General features: G+C 37.0%; 2 protein-coding genes across 8 annotated transcripts in view; both read left to right on the top strand.

The window, feature by feature from the left end:
- Window positions 1-277: 277 nt before the first annotated feature.
- On the top strand, window positions 278-13296 carry anapc4 (anaphase promoting complex subunit 4). Of its 4 annotated transcripts, none has more exons than XM_058757037.1 (29): window positions 278-462; window positions 696-812; window positions 925-1030; window positions 1946-2078; window positions 2169-2243; window positions 2373-2399; window positions 2550-2594; window positions 2685-2769; window positions 2858-2965; window positions 3651-3734; window positions 3822-3908; window positions 4093-4157; window positions 4610-4652; window positions 4755-4831; window positions 4920-5020; window positions 5525-5576; window positions 5667-5722; window positions 6085-6131; window positions 9849-9905; window positions 9993-10049; window positions 10130-10223; window positions 10344-10441; window positions 10889-10950; window positions 11120-11158; window positions 11298-11399; window positions 12011-12100; window positions 12222-12374; window positions 12599-12722; window positions 12884-13296. In XM_058757037.1, the coding sequence occupies exons 2-29, from the start codon at window positions 705-707 to the stop codon at window positions 13127-13129; spliced, it is 2421 nt and encodes an 806-aa protein (XP_058613020.1). In that variant the 5' UTR covers window positions 278-462; window positions 696-704; the 3' UTR covers window positions 13130-13296. The 4 variants fall into 4 exon arrangements, with proteins under 4 accessions (XP_058613020.1, XP_058613019.1, XP_058613018.1 ...); XM_058757036.1 differs by having other exon boundaries at window positions 12213-12374; XM_058757035.1 differs by having other exon boundaries at window positions 2379-2399; window positions 12207-12374; window positions 12884-13295.
- Window positions 13297-15309: 2013 nt separating this feature from the next.
- slain2 (SLAIN motif family, member 2) overlaps window positions 15310-18380 on the top strand; it is a 31194-nt gene continuing 28123 nt past the window's right edge. Inside the window, exon 1 of one of the 4 annotated variants that reach the window (XM_058755720.1) lies at window positions 15310-16401. In XM_058755720.1, the coding sequence (XP_058611703.1) occupies window positions 15929-16401 (473 nt within the window). In that variant the 5' untranslated portion in view covers window positions 15310-15928. The remainder of the gene's footprint in view (window positions 16402-18380) is intronic. The other 3 variants (XM_058755723.1, XM_058755722.1, XM_058755724.1) reach the window with 3 other exon arrangements.

The raw sequence follows: 18380 nt of genomic DNA, 5'->3' as shown, positions 1-18380 counted from the left end.
GGAAATATTAATGACAGAAAAAAGCAGTGTCCTGTGATGCATTTACATCCAGTGTTAGGGATTAGTAGATCAGCTAAGTGAAAAGTTTTTTAAAAAGCTATTAAGACAGTTTATTAAAAAATATGTATTTTTCTTTATGCGAATTTTTTCATATTTATTTCGCTGTTAAACGGAACCGAACTCGCAGTAATTGACAAGTTTCCTGTCGTTTATTCTTGCTACTCGTTTCGCGTTTTTTAAATGTATTTTGACCCATTTGTTGTTCCGTAGTCATCATTTCATTGGCGGTCAGAATCACGTTTCATTGGTCGCACTGCTATACTCTATCTTTATGAACATGAATGTGTTTACAGTACAAATAAGAATATATTAATGTTTTAATTCAATTTCTCTGTAACGTTACGTATAAAATTTAGAAGACGAGCTTGATTGTGGAGTTTATCATTAGTCGTCGTTTATCTAGTAAGTGCGTGAAGTCTAAAATCAGGCTAATGTTGTGCAGCATTGGAGCAATAGTAGTCACTCTAGTTAGCTATTTTTGTCATAAACGACTGTAGTGCATGGAACGTTTCAGTCACTCATAGCAGCAGATGACAGCAGCCTGTAATCCTGAACTGATCAATGCTCTGTAAGACTATGATACAAGTTATCAGTACTGATGGTGTCTGTACTAATGGACTTCTCTCCTTCTGCAGGGTCCAGCAATGCCTGCTTTTCACCAGGTCGGGGAGAAACAGCTCCCCAACCCCATTCTGTACATGGCCTGGTCTCCTAACAGAGATCTGATCGCCCTGGCTAACACTTCAGGAGAGGTTGGATGTTTTATAGATATACACATACATGTCTTCTGTTAAACCAGACTCTCAATTGATCCTTAGCTGTAGGATTGTAATGGAGGTTTATTAAACTATTCTGTCATTACAGCTTCTCCTGCATCGGCTTGCCAACTTTCAGCGAGTGTGGAGTTTACTGCCCAACGAGAACACCGGAAAAGAGATCACATCACTGGCCTGGCGACCTGATGGGAAAGGTAAACTCAAATAAAATGTCATTGCCTTATTTGTATTTGTATCAGGGTTATGATAGATACCTAAACCATTAAAAATGTTACTTGAAATAAAATAAATGTTAACTCAAGTGATAGATAGATGGACAGACAGATAGATAGATAGATAGATAGATAGATAGATAGATAGATAAATCCTATTTTATTTCATACAAGGAACTAAACTATAGTACTAAAATAAGTAAAACTGAAAAAATTTGCACATTTAAAAAAAAATAATAATAATAAAATGACAAAACACAGTGAAATTACTCAAATAAGTTTAAAAATTAAAATGAAATGGAAAATAGAAAAATAAAAACAAATATTAATAAAAACTATAATAATATATATTGATACTCAAATAATATTGAGACAGATCACTGCAGTCTTACTGAAGTGTACTTTTCTTTTATTAATTTGTTCATTAATACGGCATTCATACAATTTATTCATCTTATGGCTTCTTCTAATTTCAATTCTAATTGACAAAATGTCCAGGTCTTAATTACCCAAATGTGTTCAAAATATACACTTTTTTTTTTTGTTGGTATTTAGTATTATATATTAGTTTTATTAATTTTTTTCCTAATAAATGTGGATACAACTATGTTGTCTTGTGCTTTTTATTATTGTTCTTTTTTATTCTTTCTTTTTTTTTAAACTATTTTTACATGAATATTTATGTATATATTTCTATCTAAGCTTGTATGATCTCTTGTAGAACCAATTTCATTGTCAGAAAAGTGCTGCTGCTGATTCATTGCATATTTGACAAATAAAAACCTAGCTTTTAAGCAATATTTAATGTCCTATTGTTTATGTTACATAACTAAAAAACTATTATTATGAGGTATCTACAAAGCTACCATTTTTATGTTATATTACTGTTGTCTGCAGTCCTGGCATTCAGTGTGGGAGACACAAAGCAGGTGGTGCTGTGTGATGCAGAGAAGGCAGAAATCCTCCACCTGTTCCCTGTTGAATACCCAGCATCCTGCATGCACTGGATGGAGGTGCAAGATGACAGCAGGTGGGAGTTTTTATATAAAGAGATCCATTTTCTTTCTCTATTGATGACTTGGTTTCATTCATCCGGATGTTGTTGTTTTTTTCTCTCTAGCACATTGTCCTCATTCAGCGAGTCCGAAGATGAGTCCAGCCGTTTTCTTCCAAAGTTACCCTCTTTACCTAAGAGGTGAGACTCTGAGCTTTGGTTTGTCTGCCAGATGACTGAATGAGAAGTACTTGGGTCACTCTTTAGTTTTTATATTTGTAATTGTTTTTATTGCTTTTCCATTTTCCTTTGTGCTGTGTTTGTGTTCAGCTACAGCACCACATCAAAGATATTTAGGTAAGAGGACATTTTATGTGCTTAATATGCTGATTATTTGTCTTTTTCTTTGTCATACTCTTTATGACTGGTCATCTGCATGCGGCATGTGTCAGTTTGACTGTGTGTCTGCTCTGGTTGATTATTATGTGTTATTTTTTTCTCTTGCAGTGAAGAGAAATCAGATGAAGTCACAAACCTTTTGGGGGAAGTGAGGTCAGTGTTGTATTTGTTGACCTGTTCAGTTAAGCTTGATACTTTTCTAAAGCTGTATTGTGCCTGATAATGTGTTATGTATCTTTGCAGGCTCAATATCCTGGTGGTGGGAGGACCGTCTGGATTTGTGGAGCTGTATGCATATGGCCTGTATAAGATTGCTACACTGAGTGGAGTAGGATATAAAATTTTCATTTATTAAAATGGTATAAAAAAAAGAAGAAAAAAAGAAAGTTAGTAACACGCTTTTATGTGTCTCTCAGATCTCAGGGACGTGCCGCAGTCTTGGACTGTCTAGTGACCTCAAGTCCCTCTCTGTTATTACAGAGATTAGATCCACAGAAGACAACCCTGAGATACATTACATACAGGTAAAGTCTGAAAACAGTAATAAACATAATTTTTAACCCAACATTGTCAGTACTGTGCTGTATGGGACAGTGACAAATAAAAGTACCCACGATAAAGAAGAAAATGCCAAACTCTTAGAAATGTATTCATGTTGGTGTCATATGGTTTCAAAAAACATTTTTAAGAACAATTTAAATATAATGACTCAAAAAAATATTGTGGTGTAACTATGAAGTCAACGTTATATATATATATATATATATATATTATTTCTTTTTCTTTTTTCTTTTTCTTTTTTCTTACACTTCATTACTTTTGACTGTGACTTTATTAGATTTCATGAATGAATAAATATCATTAAGTTTTTGGAGATTTTTTTTTTCCCGTTATGATGCCAGGTCAAATTTTGAACTTCAAGCCCCCAAATAACATCAGGATGATGGTTCAGTTACTTTATATTTTGTTAATCTGACAACTGTAACATTTCGGTCTACAAGTGCTGAAACAACACCAACTGAACTCCAGCAAATTATATCAGTACTATAATTTTATGTACCTGTTATTTATTGAAGGTTGATGTCAAAGTAAACAAATTGCAAACAGGTTGAGTCACACGTAATCTTATACTACCAGGTTACATGTGGCGTCTCTGCACTGAATAGAATGTATGAGGTTGATTTCATTAGTTGACTGACTGTGTTGCAGCTGGACACTGGACTGCTGTCTTCATGTTTGCCTGAGTTGACCAAGATGGCACGCAAGTTTACACACATTTCCACACTGCTGCAGGTACGTGTCTTCACGGGCGTCTTACTGATAGAAGCTGTAACTTCGTCTTTATTCATACATCTTTCATTCTCTTTCTCTGTTGTTTAGTATCTGCGTCTCTCTCTCACCTGTATGTGTGAAGCTTGGGAGGACATTCTTATGCAGATGGACCTCCGTCTCACTAAGTTTGTTCAGGTTAGAGTTCATCACAAACAAGCCTATAAAAGACATCAAACAGGATGGCATTCATTAGAGCATTGAAACGCCTCACCCTGAAAAGTACATATAAGTGCAGGAGTGGACTGTGATCGATTGAAGCCATGATAAATGGCTCTGTTTGTTGTTTATTAGAGTTCTAAGAGACATTGTTGTTTTACAGGAAAAGAACACAAGCACTCAGGTTCAAGATGAGTTTCTGGAACTACTGTTATGGGGCCATGCCAGGTACATAATTCATAAATGATAGTCACACTAGGTTTTTGAAGAGTACATATTGTCATTTCACAGTGGTAATTGTGGCAGTAAGCTGTTGAAGGGTGTTGTTTGTGGCAAATTTTGTAATGTTTGTTAAATCACACTATTAATAGTTTATGTAAAATATATAAAATAATATGAAAATATTTAATATAAATTTCTCTTATATTTTAGAATAATACTTAATATATAATGATTTCGATTAAATGTAATATGCTTGTGTTTACTCTAAATGGCCAGCAGGGGGCACTATATGTTCTTAAATTTATAGCTGCAGTCAGAATAAGAAAACTGCTTAGCATACCTAATAATGTGTTGTAATTATTCATTAGCATAACAAACCAGATGATGACATAATAAGAGGTTACTTTTGTAGAATTGTATGTATAATCTGATTTCTTATTCGAAAACTTCTCTTTCAGCCCTGAACTTCAAGCTCTTCTTATGAATCAACTCACAGTCAAGGTAAATCTACCTGGAATTAGGTTGACTGCATAAGTTAGCCACTGTCAGTATTCATGCAATTATTACCAACTTTATTCATTATTTGGTTGTTTATTTGCTCAGGGCTTGAAGATGTTGGGTCAGTCCATTGATTCTTCTTATTCCAGCATCCAGAAACTTGTTATCAGTCACTTGCAGAGGTGCGTATTATTCACTAGCCCTTTAACCAGCACTAGATAGAGTATGTTAGAGAGCAGCATGAGCATTGAGTGTTTGCTGTGCACACAGTGGCTCTGAAGCGCTGCTGTATCATCTGAGCGAGGTCAAAGGAATGGCACTCTGGAAAGAGAAGTTTCAACCTCTCGGCCTGGATCCTGCAGCCATCGAGGGTATAAGACTGCCTATTTATAGACCAGTGTTATTTTTTTTAGTATTATTTATATACTGTTATAGGATTTATTCATATTTTCAATCAGCTTTTATTTTTATATTTTCAGTTTTTAATTTTAGTTTTAAGTTTTAGCAGTTTTTATTTATTTTTGTTTTAGTTTTATTCATTTTAGTGATTTAATTTAAAATGACATTAAATTAAATTCGTTACCAAGGCAACATTTCTGATTTCCAACTTTTTAAAAAAAATTTATAATTTTTATTATTATTATATTTTATTTACTAATAGACAACTCCTTAGCTCAGATTAATCTGAGGCATTTAGTTCTGCATTGCCTTGCAGGCATATTATCCAGTTGACAATCAAAATAATTACATTTTAATATAAAAATACAATTACAGTTATAATTATAATTATAAGTGCAAGTCTTTTCTGTAACTAAAAACGTGTTTTAGCAAGTAGAATGAAATGTTTTTTGTGTTCACTTTTGTGTATGGTTTAGATGCCATCGTAGCTGTGGGCTCTTTTACCCTGAAGGCCAGTGAACTTTTACAGTGAGTTTAATCTTATTTTACCCACTTAATCTAGGATGTCTGTTCTCTATATGTCATTATTAAACTTTCAACTGATTGTCTTGATTCCAGAGTTATTGATAAGAGTATGAAGAACTTCAAAGCCTTTTTCAGATGGCTGTATGTTGGTAAGCTCCAGTTTTTGTGTGAGCTGTAGCTTTAAGATATATTTAGTCAAAAACTATTTCCAAAACCTAGGGTGCTGTCTTGCTGCAACTAACCTTCTATTATACTAAACAGTTTTTTGTTTGTACTTGTTAGTATTAAATGAAGTTTATTTATAATCGACATTCTTATTTTAGCCATAATGGATTTTTTTCCCCCACTGAGCTTGCTGCAGTTTGTTATGGAATGTGGTGGCTGTTATCAGCTTGTATCAGCTTGCATATCAGGAGTGTGCCTATAATGCCTTAAAGTGCTGCCTCATTAGGTTTTGGAACAGACTAATAGTCTTTTCGTGTTGTGTTGTAACCATTTTTGCTTTTCACAGCAATGCTTCGAATGTCAGAAGATCACGTTCCTCCTGAGCTTAACAAGGTTAGATATCAGAATCAGAAATCGACATAAAGAGGGTAAAAGAGTGTGGGTGTAAAAGTGGCGTTGGATGGGAAATTAATCAAGCAAATATATATATATATTAGGGGTGGAACGATACATGTATTCGTACCGAACCGTCACGGTACTGACATCTCGGTTCGGTGCATGAGGCATACAATGAACACAGGCAATTCACCCTCAATCCAGAAGGGGGCGCCCGCAGTAATGCAACGCTGTTGATAACCGCCAGCAGAAGAACAGTGAATGCCATGAGTTGCGCACTTGAAAACAAAGCCCCCTAGACAGTGACCATTTGCTGATTCTGAATGCGTCTCTCACATACAGGTGCTGGTCATATAATTAGAATATCATCAAAAAGTTGATTTATTTCACTAATTCCATTCAGAAAGTGAAACTTGTATATTATATTCATTCATTACACACAGACTGATATATTTCAAATGTTTATTTCTTTTAATTTTGATGATTATAACTGACAACTAAGGAAAATCCCAAATTCAGTATCTCAGAAAATTAGAATATTACTTAAGACCAATACAAAGAAAGGATTTTTAGAAATCTTGGCCAACTGAAAAGTTTGAAAATGAAAAGTATGAGCATGTACAGCACTCAATACTTAGTTGGGGCTCCTTTTGCCTGAATTACTGCAGCAATGCAGCATGGCATGGAGTCGATCAGTCTGTGGCACTGCTCAGGTGTTATGAGAGCCCAGGTTGCTCTGATAGTGGCCTTCAGCTCTTCTGCATTGTTGGGTCTGGCATATCGACAAACCCATGTCTTGCATGTGTCTGTGCGTAGTGGTTCTTGAAGCACTGACTCCAGCTGCAGTCCACTCTTTGTGAATCTCCCCACATTTTTGAATGGGTTTTGTTTCACGATCCTCTCCAGGGTGCGGTTATCCCTATTGCTTGTACACTTTTTTCTACCACATCTTTTCCTTCCCTTCGCCTCTCTATTAATGTGCTTGGACACAGAGCTCTGTGAACAGCCAGCCTCTTTTGCAATGACATTTTGTGTCTTGCCCTCCTTGTGCAACGTGTCAATGGTCGTCTTTTGGACAACTGTCAAGTCAGCAGTCTTCCCCATGATTGTGTAGCCTACAGAACTAGACTGAGAGACCATTTAAAGGCCTTTGCAGGTGTTTTGAGTTAATTAGCTGATTAGAGTGTGGCACCAGGTGTCTTCAATATTGAACCTTTTCACAATATTCTAATTTTCTGAGATACTGAATTTGGGATTTTCCTTAGTTGTCAGTTATAATCATCAAAATTAAAAGAAATAAACATTTGAAATATATCAGTCTGTGTGTAATGAATGAATATAATATACAAGTTTCACTTTTTGAATGGAATTAGTGAAATAAATCAACTTTTTGATGATATTCTAATTATATGACCAGCACCTGTATAGACTGACAATGGAGTATACTTTAAAGGCTTGCGCACTCAACTGTTTGCGAAATGGAGGTCATTTGGCACAAATCCAAATATTCCATAATATTTCCATATTTGCGATGTAACATATCTGAATGCTAAACTATTATTTATTATGTAAATTATGGGCTTTGTACTTCAGTCGCGTTCCAACGGTGACACAGAGGAGGGCGCGCTGATGTTTGGTTCAATGTATTTTATTTTGATAAAGTACCAACTGTGCTGTCAATTTAGCAATGTTGCAACTGATATGTTTTGTGTGTGTGTGTGCGCGCGCTCATTTCAACTATTTCCTCATATCAGCACAAAAATTTACTGAAACTCAGCATATATAGGCTACCTTACGTGTCGCACTGTTTTCCCCCTTGTTTATCTGTAAACTAAATCAAATATAGTTCAAGAATTTATTCCTTGTGTATATATGTGTATATATATATATACAGGTGCATCTCAGTAAATTAGAATGTCGTGGAAAAGTTCATTTATTTCAGTAATTCAACTCAAATTGTGAAACTCGTGTATTAAATAAATTCAGTCCACACAGACTGAAGTAGTTTAAGTCTTTGGTTCTTTTAATTGTGATGATTTTGGCTCACATTTAACAAAAACCCACCATCTCAACAAATTAGAATATGGTGACATGCCAATCAGTTAATCAACTCAAAACACCTGCAAAGGTTTCCTGAGCCTTCAAAATGGTCTCTCAGTTTGGTTCACTAGGCTACACAATCATGGGGAAGACTGCTGATCTGACATTTGTCCAGAAGACAATCATTGACACCCTTCACAAGGAGGGTAAGCCACAAACATTCATTGCCAAAGAAGCTGGCTGTTCACAGAGTGCTGTATCCAAGCATGTTAAGTTGAGTGGAAGGAAAAAGTGTGGAAGAAAAAGATGCACAACCAACCGAGAGAACCGCAGCCTTATGAGGATTGTCAAGCAAAATCGATTCAAGAATTTGGGTGAACTTCACAAGGAATGGACTGAGGCTGGGGTCAAGGCATCAAGAGCCACCACACACAGACGTGTCAAGGAATTTGGCTACAGTTGTCGATTCCTCTTGTTAAGCCACTCCTGAACCACAGACAACGCCAGAGGCGCCTTACCTGGGCTAAGGAGAAGAAGAACTGGACTGTTGCCCAGTGGTCCAAAGTCCACTTTTCAGATGAGAGCAAGTTTTGTGTTTCATTTGGAAACCAAGGTCCTAGAGTCTGGAGGAAGGGTGGAGAAGCTCATAGCCCAAGTTGCTTGAAGTCCAGTGTTAAGTTTCCACAGTCTGTGATGATTTGGGGTGCAATGTCATCTGCTGGTGTTGGTCCGTTGTGTTTTTTGAAAACCAAAGTCACTGCACCAGTTTACCAAGAAACTTTGGAGCACTTCATGCTTCCTTCTGCTGACCAGCTTTTTGAAGATGCTGATTTCATTTTCCAGCAGGATTTGGCACCTGCCCACACTACCAAAAGTTGGTTAAATGACCATGGTGTTGGTGTGCTTGACTGGCCAGCAAACTCATCAGACCTGAGCCCCATAGAGAATCTATGGGGTATTGTCAAGAGGAAAATGAGAAACAAGAGACCAAAAAATGCAGATGAGCTGAAGGCCACTGTCAAAGAAACCTGGGCTTCCATACCACCTCAGCAGTGCCACAAACTGATCACCTCCATGCCACGCTGAATTGAGGCAGTAATTAAAGCAAAAGGAGCCCCTACCAAGTATTGACTACATATACAGTAAATGAACATACTTTCCAGAAGGCCAACAATTCACTAACAATGTTTTTATTATTGGTCTTATGAAGTATTCTAATTTGTTGAGAATTGGTGGGTTTTTGTTAAATGTGAGCCAAAATCATCACAATTAAAAGAACTAAAGACTTAAACTACTTCAGTCTGTGTGCATTGAATTTATTTAATACACGAGTTTCACAATTTGAGTTGAATTACTGAAATGAACTTTTCCACGACATTCTCATTTATTGAGATGCACCTGTATGTACTGCAGATTTTATATATATATAACATAATGTAATAATATTTAGTATTTTCACATCTAGGTGGAAAAAATTGTAATTTGTACTACTGTGTTCAAAATAAATGTAAAGAAACCGAGCATAGTAGATTTTTTCCCCCTGTTGTACCGAAATAGTATCGAACAGTGACCCCCGAACCATGACATCTGTGTACCGTTCCACCCCTAATATATATCATATTTTAAGATAAATATATCTGCTGTAATAATAATACATGTGAATGTGTGTTTCAGATGACTCAGAAGGATCTGGCTTTTGTGGCTGACTTCCTGTCCGAACATTTCAGTGCTGTGAGTGAAAAATAAATTACATTATTTTAACATTAAACAAATGTTTGGTGTGAAGCCCATATACAAATTTTCTTTCCTCTGTTTCAGAACGAGGAGCTGTTTGATCGGAAAGGGAAGTATTTCAATGTTGAGCGCGTTGGACAGGTAAGGACCTTCATACACATTCTGATGGGAATTCTTTTCCTTATTTCATAACATACTTGGTCTGTTGTTGTTTTTTGCAGTACTTGAAGGATGAAGATGAAGACTTGGTATCTCCACCCAGCATGGAGGGCAACCAGTGGGTGACATTTGTAAAGCAGAGCACTTACCTGAAAGGTAAAATTACGCTTTCTACCATTATTAAACCACAAGACTGCTAATGTTAACTTATTGTTTTGCGAAAAACATAAAATTGAATATGACAAATTAATTATTTGTATTTTTGATTTGCTGCAGACAGTCCATTGCTCTTCCCCACTTACCCAAAGAAGTCTCTTCACTTTGTCAAGAGAATGATGGAGGGGTCCATTGATCTGTGCTTACAGAAACCGGCCGTGAGTCTCTAAAACACACACAAACACAAGAACACACCCAAAAACTTCAGTACTCTCTGGGTTAGACACAACTTTACTACAACAGTTTTACATGTTCTGCTTTGAAACTTTATAATTTAGGGCTAACAACTTTTGTTTTACTTTTATTATGGGTTGACTTCATTTCAGTTATTTTTGCCAACAAGAACAACTGTGAAAAAACACACGCTGTAATATGAGGTCCTGTTTTATTTCACAAAATTCAACCCCGTCCAACCTGTTCTCTTTTTTTAGAAGATGCTAACTTCCCTTCTCACATACAAACTCCATCCATTAATGGTCTGCAGCATATATACATCAGAAGCATTAACTACATTATCTGGATTGTTTCACCCTTCCTGCTGACCATTCTTTCCCTGAGCACTAATGCGTCCGACTCCTAATCATATGTCTGTGTGTGTTTTTCAGGAGGTGATTGGACATTCAGTAAAACAAGCTGTGTGTTTGCCATTGTACACTGTTCCTGAGAGGTATTCCTTATTCTTGATTCTTTCTGTGATTTACCAAACAGATACAGAACCTAAACATTCAATAGTAAACCTGCTTTTGGATTTTGTGGTCAGGAAATAACTGATGGTTTAATTTGAGTTACAGAAGCAGTTGACAATATGATGATTTCTGTGTTTCGTTTTTTGATAGCTCTGAAAATAGACCAAGATTGTTTGAGCTGCCTTCACTGTAAGTGGACCAGTCGTATACCCATAATAAGGCTAAGAATGCTGGTTTTTTAATGCTGAATTCTGAGGTTATAGTGCTCGTCAGTGACGTCCATAAGGCAAAAACAGTATGTTGATGATAACAGTGTGTTTTAATGCAGGTGGAATGATAAGAAGGCCTGTATGCATTATGTAGTGTTCTGCATGCCTGAGATCTCGCCCTCTAAAATCTGTATTCTGAGGAGAGCAACAGACCCCAACAGGTACACATACCTCTTTTATTCTGTTGTATTTGATTACAATGAAAAATCTATTTTTTTAAAAACTGTATGTAAAAGTTTGGGGTAAAGTAAGATTTAAAAATAATAATAATAATAATACTTTTATTCAGCAAGGATTCATTAAATTTACTATAACAGAATGCTGCCCTTCTGAACTTTCTGTGCATCGAATAATCTTGGAATAAAATGTATCAAGGTTTCCACTAAAATATTAAGCAGCACAACTGTTTTCAGCATTTATAATAATAAGACATGCTTCTTGAAGTCCAAATATTATAGTGATATTTCAATTATTAGAATGATTTCTGAAGGATCATGTGACACTGAAGACTGGAGTAATGGCAAAATGAAAATTCAGCTTTGCCATCACAGGAATAAATTACATTTTAAAACATATTCAAATAGAAAACATTTATTTTAAATTGTAATGATATTTCAGAATATTACTGTTTTACTGTATTCAAATAAATGCAGCCTTGGTGAGGAAAAAAATAGACTAATTTCAACATTTAAAAAAAAATTATAAAAATCTTACCGACTCCAAACTTCTGAACTTCTGTATAAAGCACTGAATTTGTGTTTGTGTGTTTCAGGTCTGTCCCTAATGGTCTGGTGGCCCTTAACCTCAACACTCCTCTCAATTCTAGTATAGATGATGAAACACCTGCACCAGCAGCTTCTGCGTGAGTTCATCTATGGCATTAAAAAAAATAGCATACTATGAAAATATTGCCATTATTTAATCTTTGTCGTTATATGCGTGAATGACTAAATAAAATGGTTTATTAGTGACAGTTCGTACAGTTGCCTTGATGCCCGTTTTTATGACGACGAGACATTGACAGTGGTATTGCGAAGTCTGGAGGATGATGAGAATAAAATGCGCGTCCTCGCTCAGCTTCATCTACACTCTGCTTTGAGCTGGGAAGAAGAGTTCACCTGGGACCTTACGCTCAGGTACAGCACACTTGTTGATTCATACCAGAAACCTTTCATTTTTTTAAATTATTCCTTAAAGAATTGCACTGTAAGTAGCATTATACATTACACTGCTGTAGCAGTTCCAGCATTATAATAGATTGTAATACAGTTAAGCTTAGCTTTGACATTGTGGCTCTCCCTTTTGAATGTCCTAAATTAGCAGTCTTTTGATGTGTTGTCTTTGTTGTGGTGTGTGTCAGGCTGGAGCAGCAGACTGAAGGGATCCCAGTCCAGGGGTTGACCTGGGGAAACCAGAGCAGAGAGATGGACAACATCAAGGCTCAGTTTGTGGCAGTTAATGGGATCCGCAAAGTGGCCTGCGTGGTAAGACTCTACAACCTGAGGAAAATTTTAGCCATTATATATTGAAAATATTGATTGATGTATAAATACATAAACATAAAGAATAATTATTGAAAAACTATAGAATTTTTCGGAAATTAATGTAATATTACTTTCATCAATGTGCATTAATTTTCATTCAGCTCAGTGCCAATCTGAGACACGTACGCGTGTTCGAGATGGATGCAGAGGAGGAAGAGGAGGAGGAAGAGCGTGTTGACGAGTCACAGGAAATGAGCTCGGACCAGGACAGACTTGAGGACACAATGACTAATCAGAGTGATGCTGGGGAAGGTGGAGACGGAGTAAGAGGTGCTGAGGAGGCTCAGGTGGCAGGTCAAGGGTCAAGAGACATTTTGGATGAGACTGCCGGATCAGACACGCTTTGAACTCTGACCTGAGATCCAACATGTTCTCCACAACTGAACTATGGACTCCTCTGTAATTCCTGGTCTTGTTTTTTTGTATTAAAAATATTTTGTGATAAAGATGATCTAATGAACATTTCACATTCTGATTTGTAAATAAATGGATTTACTGTGTACTAGTCTTGGGTTGTATCAATCAATGCGCTATTCACAGTCAACCATGATTCATTTATCCCATTACTGAAAGTTTCAAATAACAGCTTGAGTGAGTTGTGTTCAGCTAGTCATGTGACCTCAACATGGCTACCTCCATGTAAAATAAGACCGCTTTTACAGAGTGCAACAGTAAAAATCCCATTCATTTTCACCAAAGGGGTGATTAAATGATTCTATATGCTCCGATGAAGCCATCAGCCTGCATTTTAAAACTTATTCTCAAATAATAGTGTTCAGCAGTGGAATTCCTGGTGTAAAACGACATTACCCATGATACTCTCCACAAATCAGGGATACTTGCCCCAAAATGAGTCGCTGTGAACAGAGCAAGGTAAAAAGGGTGTTGTTTTACACAAACACTGAGGAATTTTAATCAATGTAGACCCTAGACCCTAAAGACAGCAAAGTGACAACAGAACATTTTAGAGCATTGTGAATATAAACTCAGTTTTCCTACATTGTCTAACTACTTATGGTTTTTGCAATCAATAGAAAATATATTGTTTTTATTTCGACTGTCTTTCACAGAGCTTCATGGGATTGTAGTTCTTTACCTCAAACCAATAAGAACAAGTCTTGTAACTTTGTCTTTTTGTTTGATTTTCAAGTATCTTTTTGCTTCTAATCAGAGATTGTAATATTGTGGTTCACCTCATAGCTGGTAGGTTTGGTTCATGGCTTGTAACTATCCCTATAAGAAAAATACTTCTGGAACCAAGGTTGCTGAAAAATTGGGTAGGCACTTTTGCACTTTAGACTACTGATATGACTTGAGTGAGTTAATTCTTTTGCTATTATACTGGGGGGTCCTGGATTAGCTGTGAGTTGGTGGCCCTCGGGTCTGGAAAGGTTGAAAACCCTGCCCTAGTACAACTACCTCTTAAGTCTTTCTTTCTTGCTCACTTGGAAATAAAATGGCTGGAACATTTTTGAAGTTCAGTCGCTGGGACTCTTGAGTAGGATGGAGCGAACATTTTAAGGACCTAATCCAAATTTATCCCTGTGTGCAAGAAGATAAATCCTAATGTGCCTCTAGCAGTCCCTCTGGCTGATGCCATTCATTCTGCAAATGGCATCTCTGATGGGCTGTGAAGAAATATGTTACATGTCCAAATAGAGCCAAAGATATAAAATAAATAAATAAAATAATATAATCCTAAACTTAGTTTATGACAGTTTCCTTCCTACAAACATGCTGGTTTTGCTATTAAACACCAAGAAATTCAGCGTCTCTTTGAAAAAATGATAGACCATATCAGAGAGGAACAAAAATCTAAAGATGTTAAAATACTTCAGCATGCATCCCAGACACAGCCAATGCAAATATTAGATGCAAACTTTGAACATGCAAAGATGTAGTTGTTCAGCCTATACCTTATATTGTGTGTTCAGGTACTGTTTTCAACATAATCAAAAGTAAAAAAAAAATAATAATAATAATAATAATTGTGAAAAAAGTAGGCCTTAAGCATATTCCTTAGATTTTTTTTAGCTCTTGAATCTGATACTGTAGAGATATTTTCTATACAGTAATTTTAATGCACAAACTTTGTAATGCAACCCGTCTCATTCTGTTTCCTTAATGCTCTGACTAAGGCTCTATAGTGGTTCGATATTCAAATGCCCCCTAGCCCTATTTTGTTATCAAAACTTAATTTAGTCCATGGACACTACTAGTTTCTGTAAATAAAGAAATATAACTTTTTATTTGTAATTTTAAAATTAGGCTTAGTCAAATTTCAAGGTTTTCCAAAGACTGTGAACAGTTCTTGAGGGGTGAATTAAAATAAGAAATAAACTGTATGGATTTTTTGTTGTTGTTTTACCAATTTTAATGCCTGTTTTTGTCTCATTTTCAAGTCATCTTAAAATGCTGAGGCCCAGAGAATCACTCTGAAATTTTATTTAATTTCACCAGCAGCTAACTGTACACTTGTTTGGCATTTAAATATAGTTACATCGACAAAATATTGCTTTGGGTCAAATATTTGCTTTTGGGTCTCTTCACAGTCAAATGAATATTTGTGTGCTATTAAAATTTAGCCTGACGCATAGTTGAGGACTGGTTTGTTTGCTCCACAAGATGTTTGAATAGAATTTTTTAACCAATAATAACCTGCAAAAATACTTTGTAGGATGTCTAAATGAAACCGTAAAGAGTAAAAGCATTATTTTGCCTAAGAAAAGTAATTTAGTAAGAGTACAAGTAGGTATCCAGGTAAAGTACAGAATCCCCGCAATAACACGTTAGAACAGGAATAATAAAACAAGTACAGAGTCAAAGTGCGCGTTCCTGGTCCAGGGAAGGGTCGCTCCCAAAACGTGCTCGTTCCCGTGAGTCACGTGATGACGTCTCACTTTTAGCTTCTCAAAGATTTCCCAGTGAGCGACTGGCGGACAGTAAAGATGGCGACGGAGCTTACAGTGTGTACGAGTTCCCGGACAAGATGACGACGAGAAGATTAGTAACTTTCGAGCCGCGGCGTTGACAGTGCTCCCTTTAAAGACCCTGCGACGGAGGCTCGCGAACTTGCTGACTTTGGCGGTAGTTAAACAAACCTAACGGACACGACACCGGCGCGCGGACATATCGTTGCTTTTGCCATGGAGGATATCAACTCAAACATAAACGCGGACTTGGAGGTGCGGAAGCTTCAAGACTTAGTGAAGAAACTCGAGCAGCAGAACGAGCAGCTCCGGAGCCGATCCAGTCTGCTCTCCTCCTCTTCTTCCGGTGGACTGTCGGGGAACACCAGACCCGTGAGCGCCGGCTATGATTGTCCGGGAGCGGCGGCGGCGGGGCTCGCTGGGTTCACTGGGGTGGGGTTCGGCGGATCGAGGGGTTTCGGTGGGGTTTTGGAGATCTCCCGGCTGAGCCCCAGACGGTCATATCACGGCAGCAGTTACGGAGGGGTGTATGACAGTGACAGTGCTTCTTGTGCCGCCGCGAACACGAGTCTCGCGTCTTATTACGATTCGCTGGATTTTATGGAAGACGGAGAAACTTCAGTGCTGGACGAGGTGGAGATTCTCGATTTGGAGGACATGGATTGCCTGAACGAAGAGGAAGACAGCTGGTGAGTAACCTGCCGGGAGGCGAAGGTGTTAACCCCGATCAGAGGAATAACCTCTCTCTCACACACACATAACACACACACCCTTCATGTGTTTGACAGGTGCGCGCAGACGCCACAGAGAATGACGCGTATTTGGAGGAATGCGCTTGATGCATTGTTGCACCCATGTCTCTTTGGCTAAGGACTGGGGTTAGTTTATTTGGTGCATTGACTGCAATACGACTGACATCTGTTTGAGATTATTAGCGCCTTACGTCTGAGTATTTAAGAGCAACAGTTTGCTGACTGCGTGTATTCAGTTCGCACCACGGCCTTGCAGTTGCTTCTGATGTGTGGCTCCTTCTCATCTGCCCTTCAGTTTATTTCAGTATCTTTATAAATCTGCTGAATGACAGCCATGGTGTCATGATTCAATGATGTCATTAGAATCACATACAATTGATGTATTTGCATATGCATGTCCTTAAAGCCTCAGATATGACCGAGCAGATTAGTTACAACCAGTATAATTACATGTAACGGAATTACGTAATTTAATTATTAAATAAAAGTCATTGTAATCAGTTACAGTTACTGAGAAAAAAATGTAATTAAATTAGTTATTTATGAAAATGTTAAGGATTACAAAGGGGGTTACATCTGATTTTTTTTCACACAAACTCCCACATACAGATTTAACTGATTTCTTTCATAAATTGCAGTAACTGCTCTAAATTATGAAACACCAATGTTTCAGGAGTTTAGAACATGCTTATCCGATAACTCTTTTATTTTCTATATGGGTTTATGTATAGCTATGCTTCATTTTTTAAAGATTAACTGTTTTTTTCCAAGGCATTGTTAGGTTACAGTGTTTCCTGTTATAGCTATGCAAAGATTTGATTTCAAAAACAGTATCATAGATAATAAAATATTTCTAGTTATGATTTTAAATATATATTTAACCTTAGAATGATCTCAAAGTAAGTCTGATTTTGCAGTGGCTGTGCTTCAAAGGGGACATTGATCTTCCACAAGTTGGTATGATTCTTTAGGGTCTTCATGAAAGGTCTGCAACATACATTGATTAAAATTCCTCAGTGTTTGTGTAAAACAACACCCTTTTTACCTTGCTCTGTTCACAACGACTCATTTTGGGGCGAGTCCCTTTAAATGCTAATGAGCTCTGCTCACCTGCCCCTTTCTTCCGTGGAAGAGCAAAGGCGATTTGCAAATAATCATAAAAAATATAAAGTGTCAGACTTCCGCCTTCTGGAGGTGCAGCTGGATCATAAACAATGGGTCCTGATCTATCCTTTAGTTTGAACTTTTTAACAAAACCTGCCTTGAATTGTCCCTCGTTCGGAAAGCAGTGTGGAGTAAAATTATTTGTGGAGACACAAACCAATTAAGGTGTATTCTGTGGCGCATTACCATTTAAAACAAAACTAATGCACTGCGTCTTCAGTGGCTCTGATGTTGGGAAAAAAATTAAGATTCTTATGTTCTTCTACGTCACAAAACTACAAAACACCTGCATTGCTTACAAGACATGTTACAGCTGTTCGAGCGTGGAGAAAATTATGGAAAATTATGTACAACTGGCTGAGGGTGAAAATATGCTAATATTGGACAGTACTTCAGCAGTTGTGGGTGGGGCGTGAGCAACATGACATCATACTGCTCAGTAAATCAAAACGGCTTGATAATTGAGACTATTTAGGATTTTGGGGGATTAAAAAATGGGAGTGAATGGATTTTTATCATTTTAGGGTGGTTGTGTCCACATACTGCTAAGACACATTTACATGCATTGCAAACACCATGTAAAAGTCAATTTTGCATCCAATGTCTACTTTAAAATTGAAATATAATCTTAATTCAAGTGGTAAAGGATTTCAAAAGTCTGCCAGAAATCAGTGTTGAGTACTATTGTAAGGTTAATCCTGCCTGCTTTACATGTTGGAAAATGATTAACTTTAAGTTTAAATTTAGAAAAG

Source organism: Onychostoma macrolepis, chromosome 20 (assembly GCF_012432095.1).
Source record: "Onychostoma macrolepis isolate SWU-2019 chromosome 20, ASM1243209v1, whole genome shotgun sequence".
In the NCBI taxonomy this organism is placed as follows: domain Eukaryota; kingdom Metazoa; phylum Chordata; class Actinopteri; order Cypriniformes; family Cyprinidae; genus Onychostoma; species Onychostoma macrolepis.
The sequence above is the reverse complement of the archived record's forward strand: the minus strand, read 5'-3'. Positions and strand labels throughout refer to the sequence as shown.